Here is a 17311-nt window from a genome sequence, read left to right on the forward strand (position 1 = left end):
TAAAAATAATTATATTTTCTAGAGGTTGATGCTAAAGCTAGGGAAATGAAAGTGAGACTAGAAACGTTACAAACCAGAGGCAACAACTTGGAATTAACCAGCTGTACATTTCATGTATTAATCCATCTATTTTATGTCTCTGCCTTTGGGCTTGTTGTTTCCTCTGCTAGAAAACCACAAGTTCCATCTTCTTCTCACATACCCTGATTGACATTTCTTCATTTCAGGTCTGAGGACAAATAGGTGCCTCCTCTGGAAGGTCTCTCCTGGCCACCTCCCACCCCCCCCCCCGGGGTGTCCCACATGTGCTGCACCTTCCTCCATGCTATTATTTGTAGGATTTATATTTTAAATGTTGGTTTATGTTTCTTCAGCACTCGACTGCAAGACCCTTGACAGTAAGGACTGTACAGAAAGTGGGGGGGCTGGGGGACAAGTGAAAACATAGAGATGATTCCTAGGACCACTGGATGAACACAGGAGGTGAAGGAGCCATTGCAAAGCTGCACAGTCTGCACAAAGACTTGTTGAGGCTTCAAGGTGAACTTTATGGAGTTTAACAAAGAGCAGCAATTAGATATATGCATCCCCAAAGCTGACACTTCATAACCACAATTCAAAGCAGCCCAGCAAATCTTTCTCTTTCATAATGACATGTATTTTCTCTTAGACCATATAATACACAACCGGTTGATATTTCACAAACGCAAATGCCAAGAACAAATTTGTTTTTTCTTCACAGCGGCACGGATGAGCATAAGTGATTAGACTCAGACTCAAGTTACTTAACCTTTAACCCTATTTCTTCATTTGTTATAAAGAAATGATAAAATCGTTTCCCCGAGTTGCTACCATGACCAAACGCGGCAACGCACGTCAAAATGCTTTATAAAATATTGGTGGCAGGTATAACAGAGATAATATACTTCTACTACTACTAATATTGCTATTATTCTGCGGCTGTATCTTCTCTCTTTCAATCTCTCTAATCCAGAATAAATTCTAGCCAGTTTAAGGTGCAATAACAGACGTTCACTCTAATTTTCAGGCAAATTCCAATTCCGCCAGCATCTGCCCTAACCCAACATGGCGGCATCGGCTTCTTCAAGTTTACAACTCTGGCTACCCAAACGCAACTTGTTGCCCGCTGGGTGGACTCAGCTTCCCCGATGCCCTTTGATGACGCTTCAAGCCTGCGCCCGGAAGGCGGGCAGTTCAGGTCTGCGCAGGCGCAACGCGGAGGCGGGTGGGCGGAGCAGGTCGCGATGAGTGGCGGAGGGACGGAGACGCCTGTGGGTTGTGAGGCCTCCCCGGGCGGCGGCGACAAGAAAAAGGACTCGCTGGGGACCGCGGGCTCTCCAGCGCACCTCATTATCAAGGGTACGGAGTAGTGGGGCTGCGCTCTGGTGGATCCCGGCGCTGCTCCACCTCCGGGGCGGCGCCCTCTGACCCGGGCCGCTCCCTGGGGCGCCCCCCGGCTGCAGGGCGGCCTCGCGTTCGTAGGGGAGGTAGGGGAGGTAGGGGGAGTCGTGGCCGGAGTCCGCATGGTTCCCCACGCCAGGTGCCTTCCAGTAATAGCCAGCCAACTCAGCCCCTGTTACTACTTCGAAAAACCCGCGGACGTGAGTCTTGAGGCCCGCCCCCTCTCCCCTTTCCCAAGCCCCGGACCTTTGGGCGCAGAACTTCTTTGGACGCCGCCTCTTGACGGTGCTGTAACGCGTAGATACAGCATCGGGCTTAGGGGTCGAGAAGGGTCTGCTCCCTCAGTCAGGTCGTTTAGGAGTTGGGTGACTTTGGTTCGGCCGCTTTACCTACTCTGCCCCTGTGTGCTCCTGGGTCATGCAAGGATTAATTAGATAACATATACGAAAGCATCTTAAAACATGAAAGCGCCGTATATAGCTACAGATGTCCATTTGGTTTGTCGGCTTTACGCTGGGAGAAGGTTACAACCTGGATTCTCACAGAACTTGAGTAGGTTTGATTCCCAAAGCTCACAACCCTGTTTTCCCGTAGCAGGATCTTTGCCGGTTAAATACTGCACTTTCTCATCCTCGTCCTTTCTTAACCCTGTGCTGGTCCTGTCTGTCCCAACATCTTGCAGCGCTGAACACCTACCCCCCCCTCCCCCCGTAGGATTCCAGAGTCCTTCAGCACCACCCAGGGAATGAATGACATCCTTCAGTTGCTGCCTTTTTTAACCTTATCTGTCAAGATTGTAGACAGCCCCCAGCACGGCTGGCTGTGGCTATTTGTAGACTTCATGTTGTCTCTTAGGTCTAATTAGGAGTGTTGAGAGTGGTGCGTGGGTGTTAGGGCTAAATTATAAATGTTTATATGTGCGATCTAAGTGAACTGCTACTTAAAAATGTTTTAAATTGCGGTGAAATACATATAAAGTTTATCTGAACCATTTTTAAATGGACAGTGTTGTGCCATTAGTACATCCATATTGTGCATCCATCACCACCGTCCATCTCCATAACTTTTCATCCTCCCGAACTGAAACTCATTGTAGGGATGAAACACTGACTCCCCATCTGAGCCTTCCCTCCAATCCCTAGCAACCACCATTCTACTTTCTGCCTCTGTGTGTGACTGCTTTAGATAATTCATATACATGAAATCTTACAGTATTTGCTCTTTGGTGACTGGCTTATCTCACTTTGAATAATGTCCTCAACGTGTCCTTTATGCACGTTGTAGTCTCTGATGGAATTTCCTTCCCTTTAAAAGCTGAATAATGTTCCATTGTATGTCTATACCACATTGTATCCATTCATCTGTGGATGGACCCTTGGGTTACTTCCACCTTTTGGTTTTTGTGAATATTGCTGTGAACATAGCAATATTTGAGCCCTTGCTTTCAGTTCTTTCGAGTATATGCCCAGAACTGGAATTGCTGGACCAAATGATAATTCTGTTTTTAATTTTTTGAGCAATCACCATACTGTCTTCCATAGCGACTGCACTATTTACAGTCTCACCGGGCACAAGGGTTCCAGCTTCTCCACATCCTCAACAACACTTGTTATTTTCTGTTCTTTGGTAGTGGCCCTCCTAATGGGTATGAAGTAGTGTCTTGTAGTTTTGATTTTCATTTTCCTAATGATTAGTGATGTTGAGCATCTTTTTATGTGCCTATTGGCCATTTGTATATGTTCTTTGGAGAAATGTCTGTTGAAGTCCTGTACCCGTTTTTTTGATCAAGTTTTTGTTGTTGAGGTAGAAATTCTCTGTATAGTCTGAATATTAACCCCTTTTCTCATGGACGATTTGCATATATTTTCTCCCATTCCATGGGTTGTCTTTTTCATTGTTGATTGTATCCCTTCATACACAGTTTTGTTTTGTTTCTTTCATGTGTTACTTTTTTTAAAAAAAGAAAAAGATTATTCAGGGTAAATTTTTTCAAGTTAATCAAAAAGTGAGTTTTAATTAAAAATATGTCTAGAATTTTCTTGGCTTTTTTATGGAACCATTCACTCTTCATTCTGAAAGTCTATTTTTAGTTCATGCTTACTTGAAGACCATTGGTTCTGAACAGATCATTGTTGAATTTTATTGCGAGAATTAGTGAAAAGGAAATAAATAAATGATTTCACTGCTTATGCCCTGGGTCTGTAAGGGTTTGTGGCCCAAGGGTTTGTGGCCCATGGGTGGGGGTTAGGAGGTAAAGAGTGGGAAATAGGAAGGGCTTCCTGAACTTTTTTTTACCGAAGAGTAAAGTGTTAGCAATTAAGAAAAGAGGGCAAGGGTATTTTGGACTTAGTTTGCAACAGCCTGAGCAAAGGTGTGGAGGCCTCAAGCAGCATGGCCATGTTTGGGAAATTACATATGTTGCTACAAAGTGACTCTCAGAGAGGCGGAGTTTGGTGGAAATCAGACAGTAGAAGACTTCTTGCCTTAGATTGGACTTTTTCTTAAATTAGGAAACTAACCAGCAAGTATGAGAATCATGTGGTTAGATTTGTATCTTTTTAAATTTTTTAAAAATGTTTTATTTATGTTTGAGAGACAGAGTGTGAGTGGGGGAGGGGCAGAGAGAGGGAGAATCAGAAGCAGGCTGCAGGCTTTGAGCTGTCAGCACAGAGCCCAGCATGGGGCTCAAACCCATGAACTGCAAGATCATGACCTGAGCTGAAGTCGGACACTCAATCGACTGAGCCACCCAGGCGCCCCAGATTTGTATTTTAAATAAAGCACTCAGGCAGATAACAGTGGATCCTCATCTTGTGGATTAGGTATTTGTGAATTTGCCTAATTGCTAAAATGAATTTGTAACTTCAAAATCAATATTGATGATGCTTTCATGGTCATTCCCACATGCACAGAAGGGAGAAAAATTTGAGTTTTTCTACATGCACATTTGTAGTTGAGGCTGAACAAGGCAACCTTTGCTTTTTGTTTTACCTCTCATACCGTAAATGTGTCCTTTTTGCTTTTTATTTAGTATATTTTTCACATTTTTGTGCTTTTGTTGCTGATTTTGCTTTTTCAAGTGATCCCCAATGTGTAGTGCTGAGTTTTCCCTAAGTACATACATATTCTGTTGTGTGCCTTACAGAGAAAACACTGTAGAAGACAAGTTTCTTTCAGGTATGAATTACAGTGCTGTTTGCTGTGAGATAAATGTGAATTAGTCAACAGTCCACAGTAGGGAAGGAGATTCACCAATTTGTGCGTTCGGCCATTCCAGAAAGTGCCAAAGCAACATTCATAGTGTGTGATGAAGTGATGGGAAAGCAGCTAAATTTGTGCATTCTTGAGATGATTGACCGAGCATAGTGGACAGCATTGTCGTAAAGCTGAAAGCCACAGAAATTTATGGTCAGTTGTGTAAGGTCAGGAAAACGTTCAACTCTTCTGTCTAGTGCTAGCCACACTTTCAAAGGTGGTACAGGATGAAAGTGTTCAGCTTGCAGGTGAAGTAGGTTATGCAGGTCAAGGGGCTGTGGGAGAACTTTAAGAATACCTGGTAAGTGTTATACACGGAAAAGGATTCTATTGGAAGAGCAGATGGTAAACACTAAGAGTTGGGGCGCCCGGGTGGCTCATTCGGTTGAGCATCCGACTTCAGCTCAGGTCATGATCTTGAGGTTCGTGGGTTCGAGCCCCCATGTTGAGCTCTGTGCTGACAGCTCGGAGCCTGGAGCCTGCTTCCGATTCTGTGTCTCCTTCTCTCTCTGCCCCTCCCCCACTTGTGCTCTGTCTCTATCAAAAATAAATAAAATATTTTTTAAAAATTTAAACACTGAGAGTGGCATGTTTCACAAGGATGTTGGAAAAACAAACCTGTGTGACACAAGTGGCATTTTGGTTTGACAAAAAAATGTGACCAGAAGCTTGCAGGAACCCAATTTTGTATTTCCTGGAGGAAATACAGTGCTTGCTAGTTTAGTGTTGGAGGCAACTGTGTAAACATTGCTACTGGGAATGACAAGAACTGACTCTGTGTGGAGTGGGTTATAGAGAAAAGTGACTAGTTCGTTCAAATAGTCCTAGTGAGACAAGCAGGGATGAAAAAGAGGGAGTGGTTTTGAGACCTGATAAGGAAGAAGAGCATCTTTTTGGTGATGCCATGGGAGTTATCAGAAACAATTGCAGTAAATTGTTCCTTATGATGTTACAATAAAGGCCTGGAAATTCAGGGCCAGAGGAGAAACTTCTTCTGTTAGATCATGAGAGCTCTACAATTGACCATATTTCTCCATGTTCCATAGCCACATGGCATATTGATCTTCCATTAAAGTGCTTATTTTTCTCTGTCTTTTTTGTGAAGGGGTATTTGTCCAACACTCATGTTAGAGTGTGAACTTTTGGAGGATGAAAGATTATTTTATCTTATATATCAAACAACAAAAGAATGCTTTGCAGGGTTAGGGTTGAACTTACGTGAAACTCTGTAGCTTACATTTACATGATCAGACTTAGAGAATTTGTCCTTGGGACTCCTGAATTATTTTTATATGCTTGCTTTGTTGTTGTAATGTTACAACAAAAATATTTAGTGGCTTAATTTCTGTAGTAACGTGTATGTTCTCCCCAAGTCTTTACTGTCTTAAATTTTGGGGCACAGTTTTAGAAGTGATCACTATCCATTTCTAAACAGAATTGAATTCTCTCTCCAAAGGCCACCTAAATTCTATCAGGCTGCAGAAGATCTCCCCAAATCAACAAAGCCTAATAGCTTCTCATCATATAGAAAAATACATGTTAACCCACATATCCTCTGTGGGTAATACAAATAATGTTGTCTCTGAGATACTCACTGGAGGAAAGAGATGATTTTCAGGACAATATAGTAAGTAAGTAGTAGGATAGAAGTAATTGCCCCGGGTGCTTTGGGAGGCATAAAATAGGGGCAATCCTTGAAACCTTGGAGGAAACTGAATAGAACAAATGAAAATTTCAAGGAAGTGTGATGTCAGCGGTTTGGAAGGAAGAGCAGGGATTCAGGAAGGTTCCCGGTGGTGACGAGAGCACGAGCTGTGGCAGGAATGCATGAGGTAGCGCGACGTGTTTGGAAAACCGCCAGTCGTTCAGAGTTGTCAACATGGGGGGAGATGAGGCTGGAACCAGGCATATGGAGGACCCTGTGTGGCTACTACGAGGCGTGAACTTCAGCCTGTTAGACAGTTGTGTTTCAAAGACACTGGTGTTTGTTGAAATGTGAACAGATATTATTTGCCACATAGGTTCTCTTAATCAAATAAGGTCCATGAATTTCTGCATAGTGCAACCCTCGCTTGGGCATTAATAATTCATATGAGTAACTATTGGCTCCCAGAAGATGAGGTAAAGGAACTTGTCTAACTTTATTTTATCTAGTGTTTCCCAAATTTAACTAAGCATAGACCTTTCTCCTTTCTCTTTTTCTTTTTCTTTTTCTTTTTTTCAAAATGAACTCCTGTTACCTTCTTATAGAAGTGTTCTGGGTAATGAGTCATTGAAGGACTTAAGCAAAAGTTACGTATCGGTTTACGTTTTTTTATTTAGCATACTTCCTAAGATGTGTCCTAATAAACTCCTTAAATAGAGTAATGAAATTTGCCCCATTGCATGTCTGCAAAAATAAAAGATTCAAGGAACGGTTATACCAGTAAATGAACATGAATGGTGCATGTTACTTATTTGGAGACTTAATTTCCTCTAGGAGTTTTGAGGTTTACCCCTTGCACAATATAATTGTTACAAAGTAGAATGAATAGCATGACTTACCAAAAACAGTTAAAATTGGGAACTGTTTCCCTTAATTTTTTCAGACTTGTCAAAAAGTATAGAGACCTGTAACGAACACTCTACCCATCTTAATAAACACCCAAAGCCCACTGGGTACCTTGCTCTAATTGTGTTGTCCTCTCTCCTCTCTAAAGGTAGCCACTGTTTTGGATTTGCTGTTTACTGTTCTCATGCATTTCTTTCTACTTTTATTGCTTCTGTATGGGTCCCCAAATTAAGTGTCTTTTATATGTTGTTTAAGTTTAGATAAATACCTTTATTCTGCTGAAACCGGCTTTTCTGTTAAGCATTATATTTATGGGATTTATCCATGTTAATAAATGTAACTTTAATGTATTGGGGTTATTTTCTAGTTTATTTATTTTGAGAGAGCGTGAACGGGGAAGGGGCAGAGAGGGAGAAAGAGAGAATCCCATGCAGGCTCTGTGCTGACACGCGGCCCTATCTCACAAATTGTGAGATCATGACCTGAGCTGAAGTTAAGAGTTGGATGCTTACCCAACTGAACCAGCCAGGCACCCCAGTGTATTCATTTTTATTTGCTGATTTATAGTATTCCATTGTATGAGTATGTTTAGGTTGTTTGCTTTTTTTCTTCTTTTGACATTATACTCATATTGTAGTAAACATTTATAAATGTCTTTCATTTGTGCAAGAGATTTTCCAGGGCACATACACAGGCATGGAACTGCTAGGTGTGCAGGTCCTAAGCTGTATTAGATATTGCCAGATTGCTCTCAGAAGTACTTGTACCTATTTACTGGCAGTGGGTATGATTTCCTCTAAATCCAGTCTAAACTAGATTTTAACCTACATGTATTCGTGGGAATTGGGAAGAGTGAATCACGCTAGAGATTGTGCCCCCCAGTGTGGATTAACTCTGAATTTCATTTTGTCTTTATAGACCTTGGAGAAATTCATTCAAGGCTGTTAGATCACAGACCAGTTATTCAAGGTGAAACCCGTTATTTTGTGAAAGAATTTGAAGTGAGTATTTAAACCTTCCTTTGTAAAAACGCTGCCCTAGTTGTTAGTGTGTTAATATATAGAAGGGGAACTCTGTGGTTTTAAAATCTCTGATTTCCATTCATGTGTTCGTAACATAGACAAAGTAGAGCTCGTTAGGAGGCATCGCCACTCGCGGAAGGAGCGGAAGGAGTGGAAGGAGCAGGGGTTTGGGCTCAAGTTCCGGTGCCTGCTCTGGGGTATTTCATATCTGTTGACCTCAGCTTTTTTCATCTGTAACATGAGATACAGTGAAAAAAAGATTTTAAAGACTGATGGGTGTAGGTCTTCCAGATCCATTTTCTATTTTTTTTCCTCAGTTGGAGCATCAGCACCCACCCAGAGCACTCGGGTTAAAGCATGAGACTCATCCTTGGTTGTTCCGACCCAGTTAGGACCCACATTCAGTGACCATTTCTTTTGGATGTTACTCATAAATCTCCATCCCTTCTGATTTGTGTGCCTGCTTCATCAGTCCAGTCAAAGCCAGTGTTTCCCATGCCACCAGAGTGCTCAGACATTATTTCACTTTTTAAAACCCTTTGATGGTATTTGCGCTGCACAGGATGAAGTCCACGCATCCTTGACCTGGCCCCTGCCTTGCTGGCTTTACCATCTGCCAGCCGACCTTTCATGCTGCGCTCCAGTGATACTGATGTGCCAGCCTGCCATCCTGTTTCATAGTACTGTTGTTTTACACGTGTATAATTGGTTCACTGTGCATTAAGCAGCAACATCCCAAGCTACTGTCAGATAGATGGTAAATGGTGTTGCACAAAAAATTTCATGGTTCTGTGTAAGTTGGGGTTTTATTTCCAAATAAGACTCCAAGCAGGGAGTCTAAACCTACCAAAAGGAGAGAACCTTTTCATAAATCCTTTAAAACTTCAGAAAGCCTGTGGTACAGAGCGCTCGAGATAGAGGGACAGAGCTGCAACATCAGATATCATTTCTAGGTTCAATAGACTCATACTCAAAATCTGCATAATACCTACCTCACAGGGTGGTTGGAAAGATTAAAGGTATGCACGTTCACACAATGAATGCATCTCTGTGTGTGTATCTTAGAATGTTATCTGGTACCTAGGAAGAAATAACTGTTAACTATTTCATCATTATTACTGTCGTGGTGGGATACACATAATCTGGGATACACAGAATATTATCCAGAGATGATTCCCTTTTATGCTATTTGAAGATTATTGCCAGTTCCTTAGAATAAAGTCTGAGCATCACATGGCTCGGTTCTCTGCTCACACTCTCTCAAGGTTAAAATCAAGATGTTGGCCAGACATTGTTCTTATTTGGAGCTCAGAGTCCTCTTCCTAATTGATGGTACCAAAACTCAGTTCTTTGCCCTGATACAGTGAAGTGCCCATTTCCTTATTTGCTGCCAACCAGGGGCCCCTCTGAACTCCTAGAGACCACTAACGTTCCTTGGTACGTGGCTCTTTCCATCTTCAAAGCCACAAATCAGTCTCGCTCATGTGGAGTCTCTCCCTCTCATGCTTGCCAGGAAGAGCCTAGACTCTGTAAAGGACTCACCTGATTAAGTCAGGCCTACTGAACATAATCTCCCTTTCTTAAAGTCAGCTTATTTGGGACCTTAATAAATCTGTAAAGTATAGATACAGTGGCACCTAGATTAGGGTTTGATAGAATAACTAAGAGAAGGCGTGTGTACGCTGGGTGGCGGGGGGGGGGGTCTTGAGGGCCATCTTAGAATTCTGCCTACCATAAGCTCTTATAACTACCTGATATTTTTCTTGTTATTTATTTGTTTATTGCCTGTCTTCTTTCATTAGAATAGAGGTACCATAAGAGTCAGGACTCCTGATTGTTTAAAAATGCCTTATTCTCATTATATTAAAAATGCCTAAACCAATGTCCGATGCACTATGAGTGCTTAATATGATTCAAAAGAAAAACAGCAGAGCCTTGACAAAAATTTGAGTTTCCTAATGTCTAGTGATGTCATAAGTCATCTTTTTCATAAGTTATCTTTTTTTCTTTTTGCTAGTCTGATTAATTTGAAATACTGAATAGTTTTTAAAATATAACTTTAGAGATCTACTTGGTATTAAACATAGAATTTTGGACTTAAGATGGATTTTCTGATCCACCCCCCCCAACCCACTTCATAGAAACTGAGCCCAGAGATGGAAAGCAACATTGAAAAGTTGCACATTGCTAATTAGTGGCTGAGTTATCCCTAGAAAATTTATCATTATACCTATATCAGCATTCTTTTTTAATTTTTTTTAATGTTTGTTTATTTTTGAGAGAGAGAGAGACAGAGCGTCAGTGGGGGGAGGGGCAGAGAGAGAAATAGGGAGACACAGAATCTGAAGCAGGCTCCAGGCTCTAAGCTGTCAGCACAGAGCCTGACGCGGGGTTCAAACTCATAAGCTGTGAGCCCATGACCTGAGCCGAAGTCGGACACTTAACCGACTGAGCCACCCAGGTGCCCCTATATCAGCATTCTTTGAATAATGTAGGTGGTTTTTGTGAAAGGGCTATCTATACAAGTGAAACTGAATGTTGAATTCAAAATGAAAAAAATTTTTTTTTAATTTTTTTTTTTTTCAACGTTTACTTATTTTTGGGACAGAGAGAGACAGAGCATGAACGGGCGAGGGGCAGAGAGAGAGGGAGACACAGAATCGGAAACAGGCTCCAGGCTCTGAGCCATCAGCCCAGAGCCCGACGCGGGGCTCGAACTCCCGGACCGCGAGATCGTGACCTGGCTGAAGTCGGACGCTTAACCGACTGCGCCACCCAGGCGCCCCATCAAAATGAAAAAAATTTTACATTTATGCCGTTAAGAGCTCACTTCCTGTTGAAGCCAATGCCTCTTCTAACTGGGATAGAAGATAGTTGCCAAGGGAAGATGGGCATGTGTCTCAGAGGAGAGAGATTACCTGCATTCCGCATCGTGAGCCCTTCCAAGGTCTCTTTGGAAAGGAGGCTGTGTTGAGAAATAAAAAGAACATGGGCCTTGGAGCTTGACATCTTTGGATTCAAATCCTGCCCCCCTCTTACTAGCTATGATTACTTGCTTTACTGAGTCTTAAGTTTCCCACTTAAAAATGGGAAGAGCAATATATACTGTGCAGTTTTTGTGAAGATTAAATGATATGTTATTTTTAAATCCCTGATGCATAGGTGTTAGACAAATGTTGGTAACTGTTGTTACTAAGAAAAAGATGGTAGCAAATACAGTAAAAAAATTGTTTTAACTCAGAATTTACAATAATTTGAGCTTGAGTTCAATTTTTAATGATTTTAGGGAAAATAGAGTTTTGCTAAGCAGGTGGCAGAACTGTTATCTTAGAAAAATGTTTGTTTACTAGGGACACCTGGATGGCTGAGTCAGTTAAGCATCCAACTCCTGATTTTGGCTCAGGTCATCATCTCCTCATTTGTGAGTTCAAGCCCTATGTTGGGCTCTGTGCTGTCAGTGCAGAATCCTGCTTGGGATTCTGTCTCTCCCTCTCTCTGCCCCTATATCTCTCTCTCTCTCTCTCTCAAAATAAATAAAACTTAGAAAAACAAAAGATGTTTGCTAGAGAATAAAATTATCACATTGGGTATGATAGAAACAAGCTTGTTTTGCAAGTGTCTCGAGCACTTACTTTGTGTGAGACATAACATAGAAACCAGTGCTGCTGTGATAAAGAGGATGGACACAGACCCACCCTTCATGAAGCAAGATATTCTCATATTGTCATTGAAGACTGGCCTCTGAAGGGCTCAAAAATATCTTGTCAGCTAAGTTTAACTTGTTACCTTCAACTAAATGTAATATAATTCCTTTTCTTGATAGATACTTGATCCAGGTTTTTACACGATAACCTCCCCGGTTGGTCTTCCTGAGGGTTTGGAATAGCATGGAAACTTTCCTATATTTTCTGTGTATTGTATTCTGACATTTCTCCTCAAATTAGAAGAAAGCTGAAAGCATTTTAGAGGCTTTGGATTTGAATATATATCTGCATTATTTACAGTTCCTTTTCTATCTTGGTCCAAATAGTAGCATCCACTAATTCACCCCAGATGGCATGGTTGGGCAGAGAGGAGTGGCAGAGCAGTGTTAGTGCACCCTAGAACTTTCATCTCTCTCGCATTTAAACGTAGTTCACCTTAAGAAAATCTGACTAGTATGTAAAACTACAGATGTTTATAGTTTTTGTATTTCAGAAAGTTAATGCACGGACCAACAATCATCTTTGTCTATATAAAATTTTATTTCTAAAGGAGGGAAATAAGTGCCACATGGTGGCAGCATTACTTAAAGTATTGAAGTTCTGTTATATTTAAGCTCTCTTTTTGTGTTTGTTAGTATTTCTGGACAGTTGACTGACTGTCTTTCTCCTGACTTTATGCAGCTCTTTTATATCCTTGATTCCACTGAACAGAGATCCCTGTAGGGCCTTTTCCATGAGCATCAACTTGGTAGTGTGAGTGGGGAGAGGCATTGTCTGCCGTACCGTTATCTTTCTAGCCCCAGAGGATATGTTGTGGCCTCTCATGTGGAACAGAGGAAAGACCCACATTAGTGAGCATTTCTGATGTGTTTTGGGGATGTATGGTCCTGTACAAGTTCCTTATTTCTTTTTTTTTTTTTTTTTTTTAGTTTCATAAATCTTTTTAATGGAAAAACATTTTTTATTGATTATAGTTGGTACACAATGTTATATTAGTTTCAGCTATAGAATGTAGTAATTCAGCAAATCTATCCATTATGCTGTGTGCCCCACAAATGTTGCTACCATCTGTCACCACACAAGGCTGTTACAGTACCATTGACTATACTCCCTGTGCTATGCCTTGTATCCCCAAGACCTATTAATTTTGTAACTGGAAGCTCATGACTCCCACTGTCCACCCATTTTGCCCATTCCCCCCGATATCTCTTCTGATTGCTTATTTCGTTTTTAGCAAATTTTATTCCTTCAGTGCTTTATTGAACAGTTGTTGATTACCTACGTGTATCAGTAAGGAATGTGTTTAGGTACTAGTAACGAACACCTGAAAAATAGTGTCTTTAACAAGTATTTATATTTCTCTCACAATACCTGGAGCCTAGGGCTCTATGATGTCAGCTTTTTCTTCTAACTTTGCCTTCTACCTCCCTGGAGTGTTGCTCTTACCCTTATGCTTATAAGGTGGCTCTGGGAACTCCAACCATGATATCTGCATTTCACGTAGCAAAAAGGAAAGCAGATGGCAATGAGAAGCAGTCTGTGTACAGGCCCATATACCACCTCAAATAGTACTTGGAGACTGATAGGAAGAAAGAGGAGGAGAATGGATCCAGAACTATCTGTCACAGTAGGTATATAAAAATAAATAAGAAACAGTCTATCTCCAGGAAGTTGACAGTCTAGGGAGAAGACCTATAAACAGTGAATTTTCATGGTGGAATTATTATGATAAAATAAGCACAAAGCACTTGAGATCTCAGGAGGAAACAACTCCAGAAACAACTCCCCACAGAGCTGGGAGGAAAGTTTTCATAGAAGGGATGGTGTTTGAGCTGAGAAAGGAAAATACATGTTAGCAAGTAGGAAAAAAAAAAAATGGAGGAAATGATGATTATAATTAGAGGCTAAAAAACGAAGGTATTCAAATAAGTACAGTAATTGCAGGAGTCAGGAGGGATTGTGTCAATGAATTTGAACATGGATTGAATTCATGAAGAGAAAATCCTTCAAAAGGCAGACACGTCAAGCTAGAATTTCACTTGATGTCCTAATCTCTCATTTTTGGTTAATAGATTATTGGAGTAACTGGTAGATTATTAAATATCAGGGTAAAGCATGTCCCATATAGCATATAATAAACATATGTATATACAATATGGTTTTAAATCTTGTTGGACTGACCAGTTTAGTGATTGAAAGAAAATTTTAAATTCTTATATTGGTCTCCCATTTCCTTTCTAACACTATCAAATTACATCTTAAATGTAAAGGTTATAGTAACTGTACTAATATTATTAATAATTGCTAGCACTTTTGAGCACATACTTAACCAGGCACTGTTTTAAGAACATTACATGAGCACTTGCTATTCATTTCAACTTAGAAATTAACTGTGTGATTTTATGGAGTGTTACACATCAGAAGCCAAGCTTCATTAGTGCTGAGCTTTGATATTTATGCACCAGAATATATGTGAATATATATGCAGTTAAATAGATGTTAAATAGTCTTCCTTTTGTAATGAGTGTCAACAGTACACCTTGGTCAAAAATACCAGCATAAAAACAGGCACGTACCAGAGGGTAAGTTCAAGGGCGAGACTGTTTTCTAATTTCTAACGTCTTTTCTAACACTGTCATTGGGCCTATATGTTGTTTAAATGAACGAGGCTATAAACTCCCTTTCTACAACGTGAGACTCCCAATTTGCCTGCTAGAAGAAATAACCCTTTAAATAAGTGGTTCTTTTTTATCTTTATTTTTATTGAAGTATAATTGACACAACACGTTACATTCATTTCAGGTGTACAAATTAGTAATTCAGCAAGTCGGTGTTATGCTGTACTCACCATAAGTGTAGCTACCATCTGTTACCATGTGATGCTATTAACAGTACCATTGACTGTATTCCCTCTGCTGAGCCTTCTGTCCTTGAGACTTCTTCCATAAGTAGAAGCCTGTACTTGTCCTCCGCTTTCATTTCATTTTGCCCATCCTCCCACCTCCCTTCCTTCTGGCAACCATTTCTTTGTTTTCTTTATTTATGAGTCTGTTTCTGCTTCGTTTGTTTTGTTGTTTAGATTCCACATATAAGTGAAATCACATGGTATTTGTCCTTTTCCATCTAACTTATTTCACTTAACGTAGTAAGTGCTAGGTCCATTCATGTCATTGCAAATGCCAAGATCTCATTCTTTTTTATGAGTGAGTAATATTCCAGTGTGCGCGCACGTGTGTGTGTGTGTGTGTACACACACACACACATACACATCCCACATCTTCTGTATCCATTCATCTATTGGTGGACACTTGGGTTGCTTCCATAGCTTAGCTATTGGAAATAATGGTGTAGTATAGGGGTGTGTGTTTTCATTTTCTTTTAATTTTTTTTAATGCTTATTTATTATTGAGAGAGAGAGATAGAGCATGAGCAGGGGAGGGGCAGAGAGAGAGGGAGACACAGAATCCGAAGCAGGCTCCAGGCTCTGAGCCATCAGCACAGAGCCCAAAGCAGGGCTCAAACTCACGAGCCGTGAGATCATGACCTGAGCCAAAGTCAGATGCTTAACCGACTGAGCTGCATAGGCACCCCGTGTGTTTTCATTTTCTTTGGGTAAATACCCAGTAGTGGAATTACTGAATTGAATGGTATTTCTAGTTTTAGTTTCTTGAGGAACCTCCATACTGTTTTCCACACTGTTTACCAGTTTACATTCCCACCAACAGTACATAAGGGTTCCTTGTTCTCCACATCCTTGCCAGCACTTGGTGTTTCTTATCTTCTTGATTCTAGCTATTCTGACAAGTGTGAGGTTTTGATTTGCATTTCCCTGATCATTAGTGATGTTGAGCATCTTTTCCTGTGTCTGTTGGCTGTGCATAAATCTTAAAAAGAAGTTGGTTTAGGTCCTCTGCCCATTTTTTAATTGGATTATTTGTTATTTGGTGTTGAATTATATAAGTTATTTATGTATTTTGGATATTAACCGCGTATCAGATATATCATATGCAAATATCTTCACCCATTTAGTAGGTTGCCTTTTCATGTTGTTGATGGTTTCCTTGGCTGTGCAAAACTTTTTTTTTTTTTTAATGTTTATTTATTTTTGAGAGAGAGAGAAGAGACCTAGAATCTGAAGCAGGCTCCAGGCTCTGAGCTGTCAGCCCAGGGCCTGTTGTGAGGCTCAAACTCACGAACCATGAGAAGACCTGAGCCAAAGTCGGACGCTTAACTGACTGGGCCGTGCAGGCGCCCTAGTGCAAAAACTTTTTATTTTGGTATAGTCCCATAGTTTATATTTGCTTTGCTTCTTTTGCCTAAGACCAATATAAAAGAGATCACTGTCTGTATTTCCTAGGATATTTATGGTTTCAATCCATTTTGAGTTTATTTTTGTGTATCAGGTAAAATAAGTGGTCCAGTTTTATTCTTTTGCATGTGGCTGTCCAGTTTCCCTAGCACTATTTATTGAGGAGACTATCTTTTCCTCACTGCATATTCTTGCCTCCTTTGTCATAGCTTAATTGATTATATAAACATGGATTTATTTCTGGGCTCTCTATTCTGTTCCATTGATGTAGGGGTCTTTTTGTTTTGATTGCTACAGCTTTCTAGTATATCTTGAAATCTGAGATTAGGATATCTCCAGCTTTGTTCTTCTCTCTCAGGACTGTTTTTGGTATTTGGGGTCTTTTGTGGTTTCATACAAAGTTCAGTATTCTTTGCTGTATTTCTGAAAAACGCTGTTGGTGTTTTCATAGGGATTCTTAACTTTATATTTTAACTTTGATAGTGGCTCTTAACATTAGTAAGTCAAGGTGTCCTTGAAGAATTTTTTTTCTCCCAGAAAAATGCATAGAACACCTATATGTATTCAATTTGAGTACAATTTCAAGGGGATTCTGGAACCCCAAAGCCCATCCATTGACCACCACCCCCCCAAGTAAGACCTATACCCTGAGTAGAACTGCAGAACTCCACTCTCTGTTCTTCATTGTCTTTGTATTTGAATTGAGAGACCATTCCTTTGCATCTTGACAAAGAAAAAATGCACCATAAGAAATGAAATAATCTTTATAATCTTGATTCATTCAGATTCCAATGCCATGGGGGGAAGATGGCAGCAAGCTTTGACATAGTTTTTTGTTGTGTTGTTTTGTTTTGGGATTTTTTTGCTTCAATCTGTCTATAGAAACAGAACTACTAGAGTAGCAAAATCAGGCAACATCTATAATAAAACCAGGGGACAGGGTATCCCCAAAATACCAAATGACCAAATCACCAGCTAAACAGCTAAAAAGCTTCTGTGGTATCAGAAACTAGAGGAAGACATGGACGGATGGCAGAGGGTCTTGTGA

General features: G+C 40.5%; 1 protein-coding gene across 2 annotated transcripts in view; it reads left to right on the forward strand.

Annotated features, from left to right (window-relative positions):
* The first annotated feature begins 1052 nt into the window (after window positions 1–1052).
* The window catches only part of BLOC1S5 (biogenesis of lysosomal organelles complex 1 subunit 5), a 47466-nt gene continuing 31207 nt past the window's right edge, over window positions 1053–17311 (forward strand). The window contains exons 1-2 of one of the 2 annotated variants that reach the window (XM_086706324.1): window positions 1053–1219; window positions 8147–8229. In XM_086706324.1, coding sequence (XP_086562450.1) covers window positions 1087–1219; window positions 8147–8229 — 216 coding nt within the window. In that variant the 5' untranslated portion in view covers window positions 1053–1086. The other variant, XM_025917048.2, reaches the window with a different exon arrangement.

Source organism: Puma concolor, chromosome B2, assembly GCF_028749965.1.
Source record: "Puma concolor isolate L17-30 chromosome B2, mPumCon1.1.hap2, whole genome shotgun sequence".
NCBI lineage: Eukaryota > Metazoa > Chordata > Mammalia > Carnivora > Felidae > Puma > Puma concolor.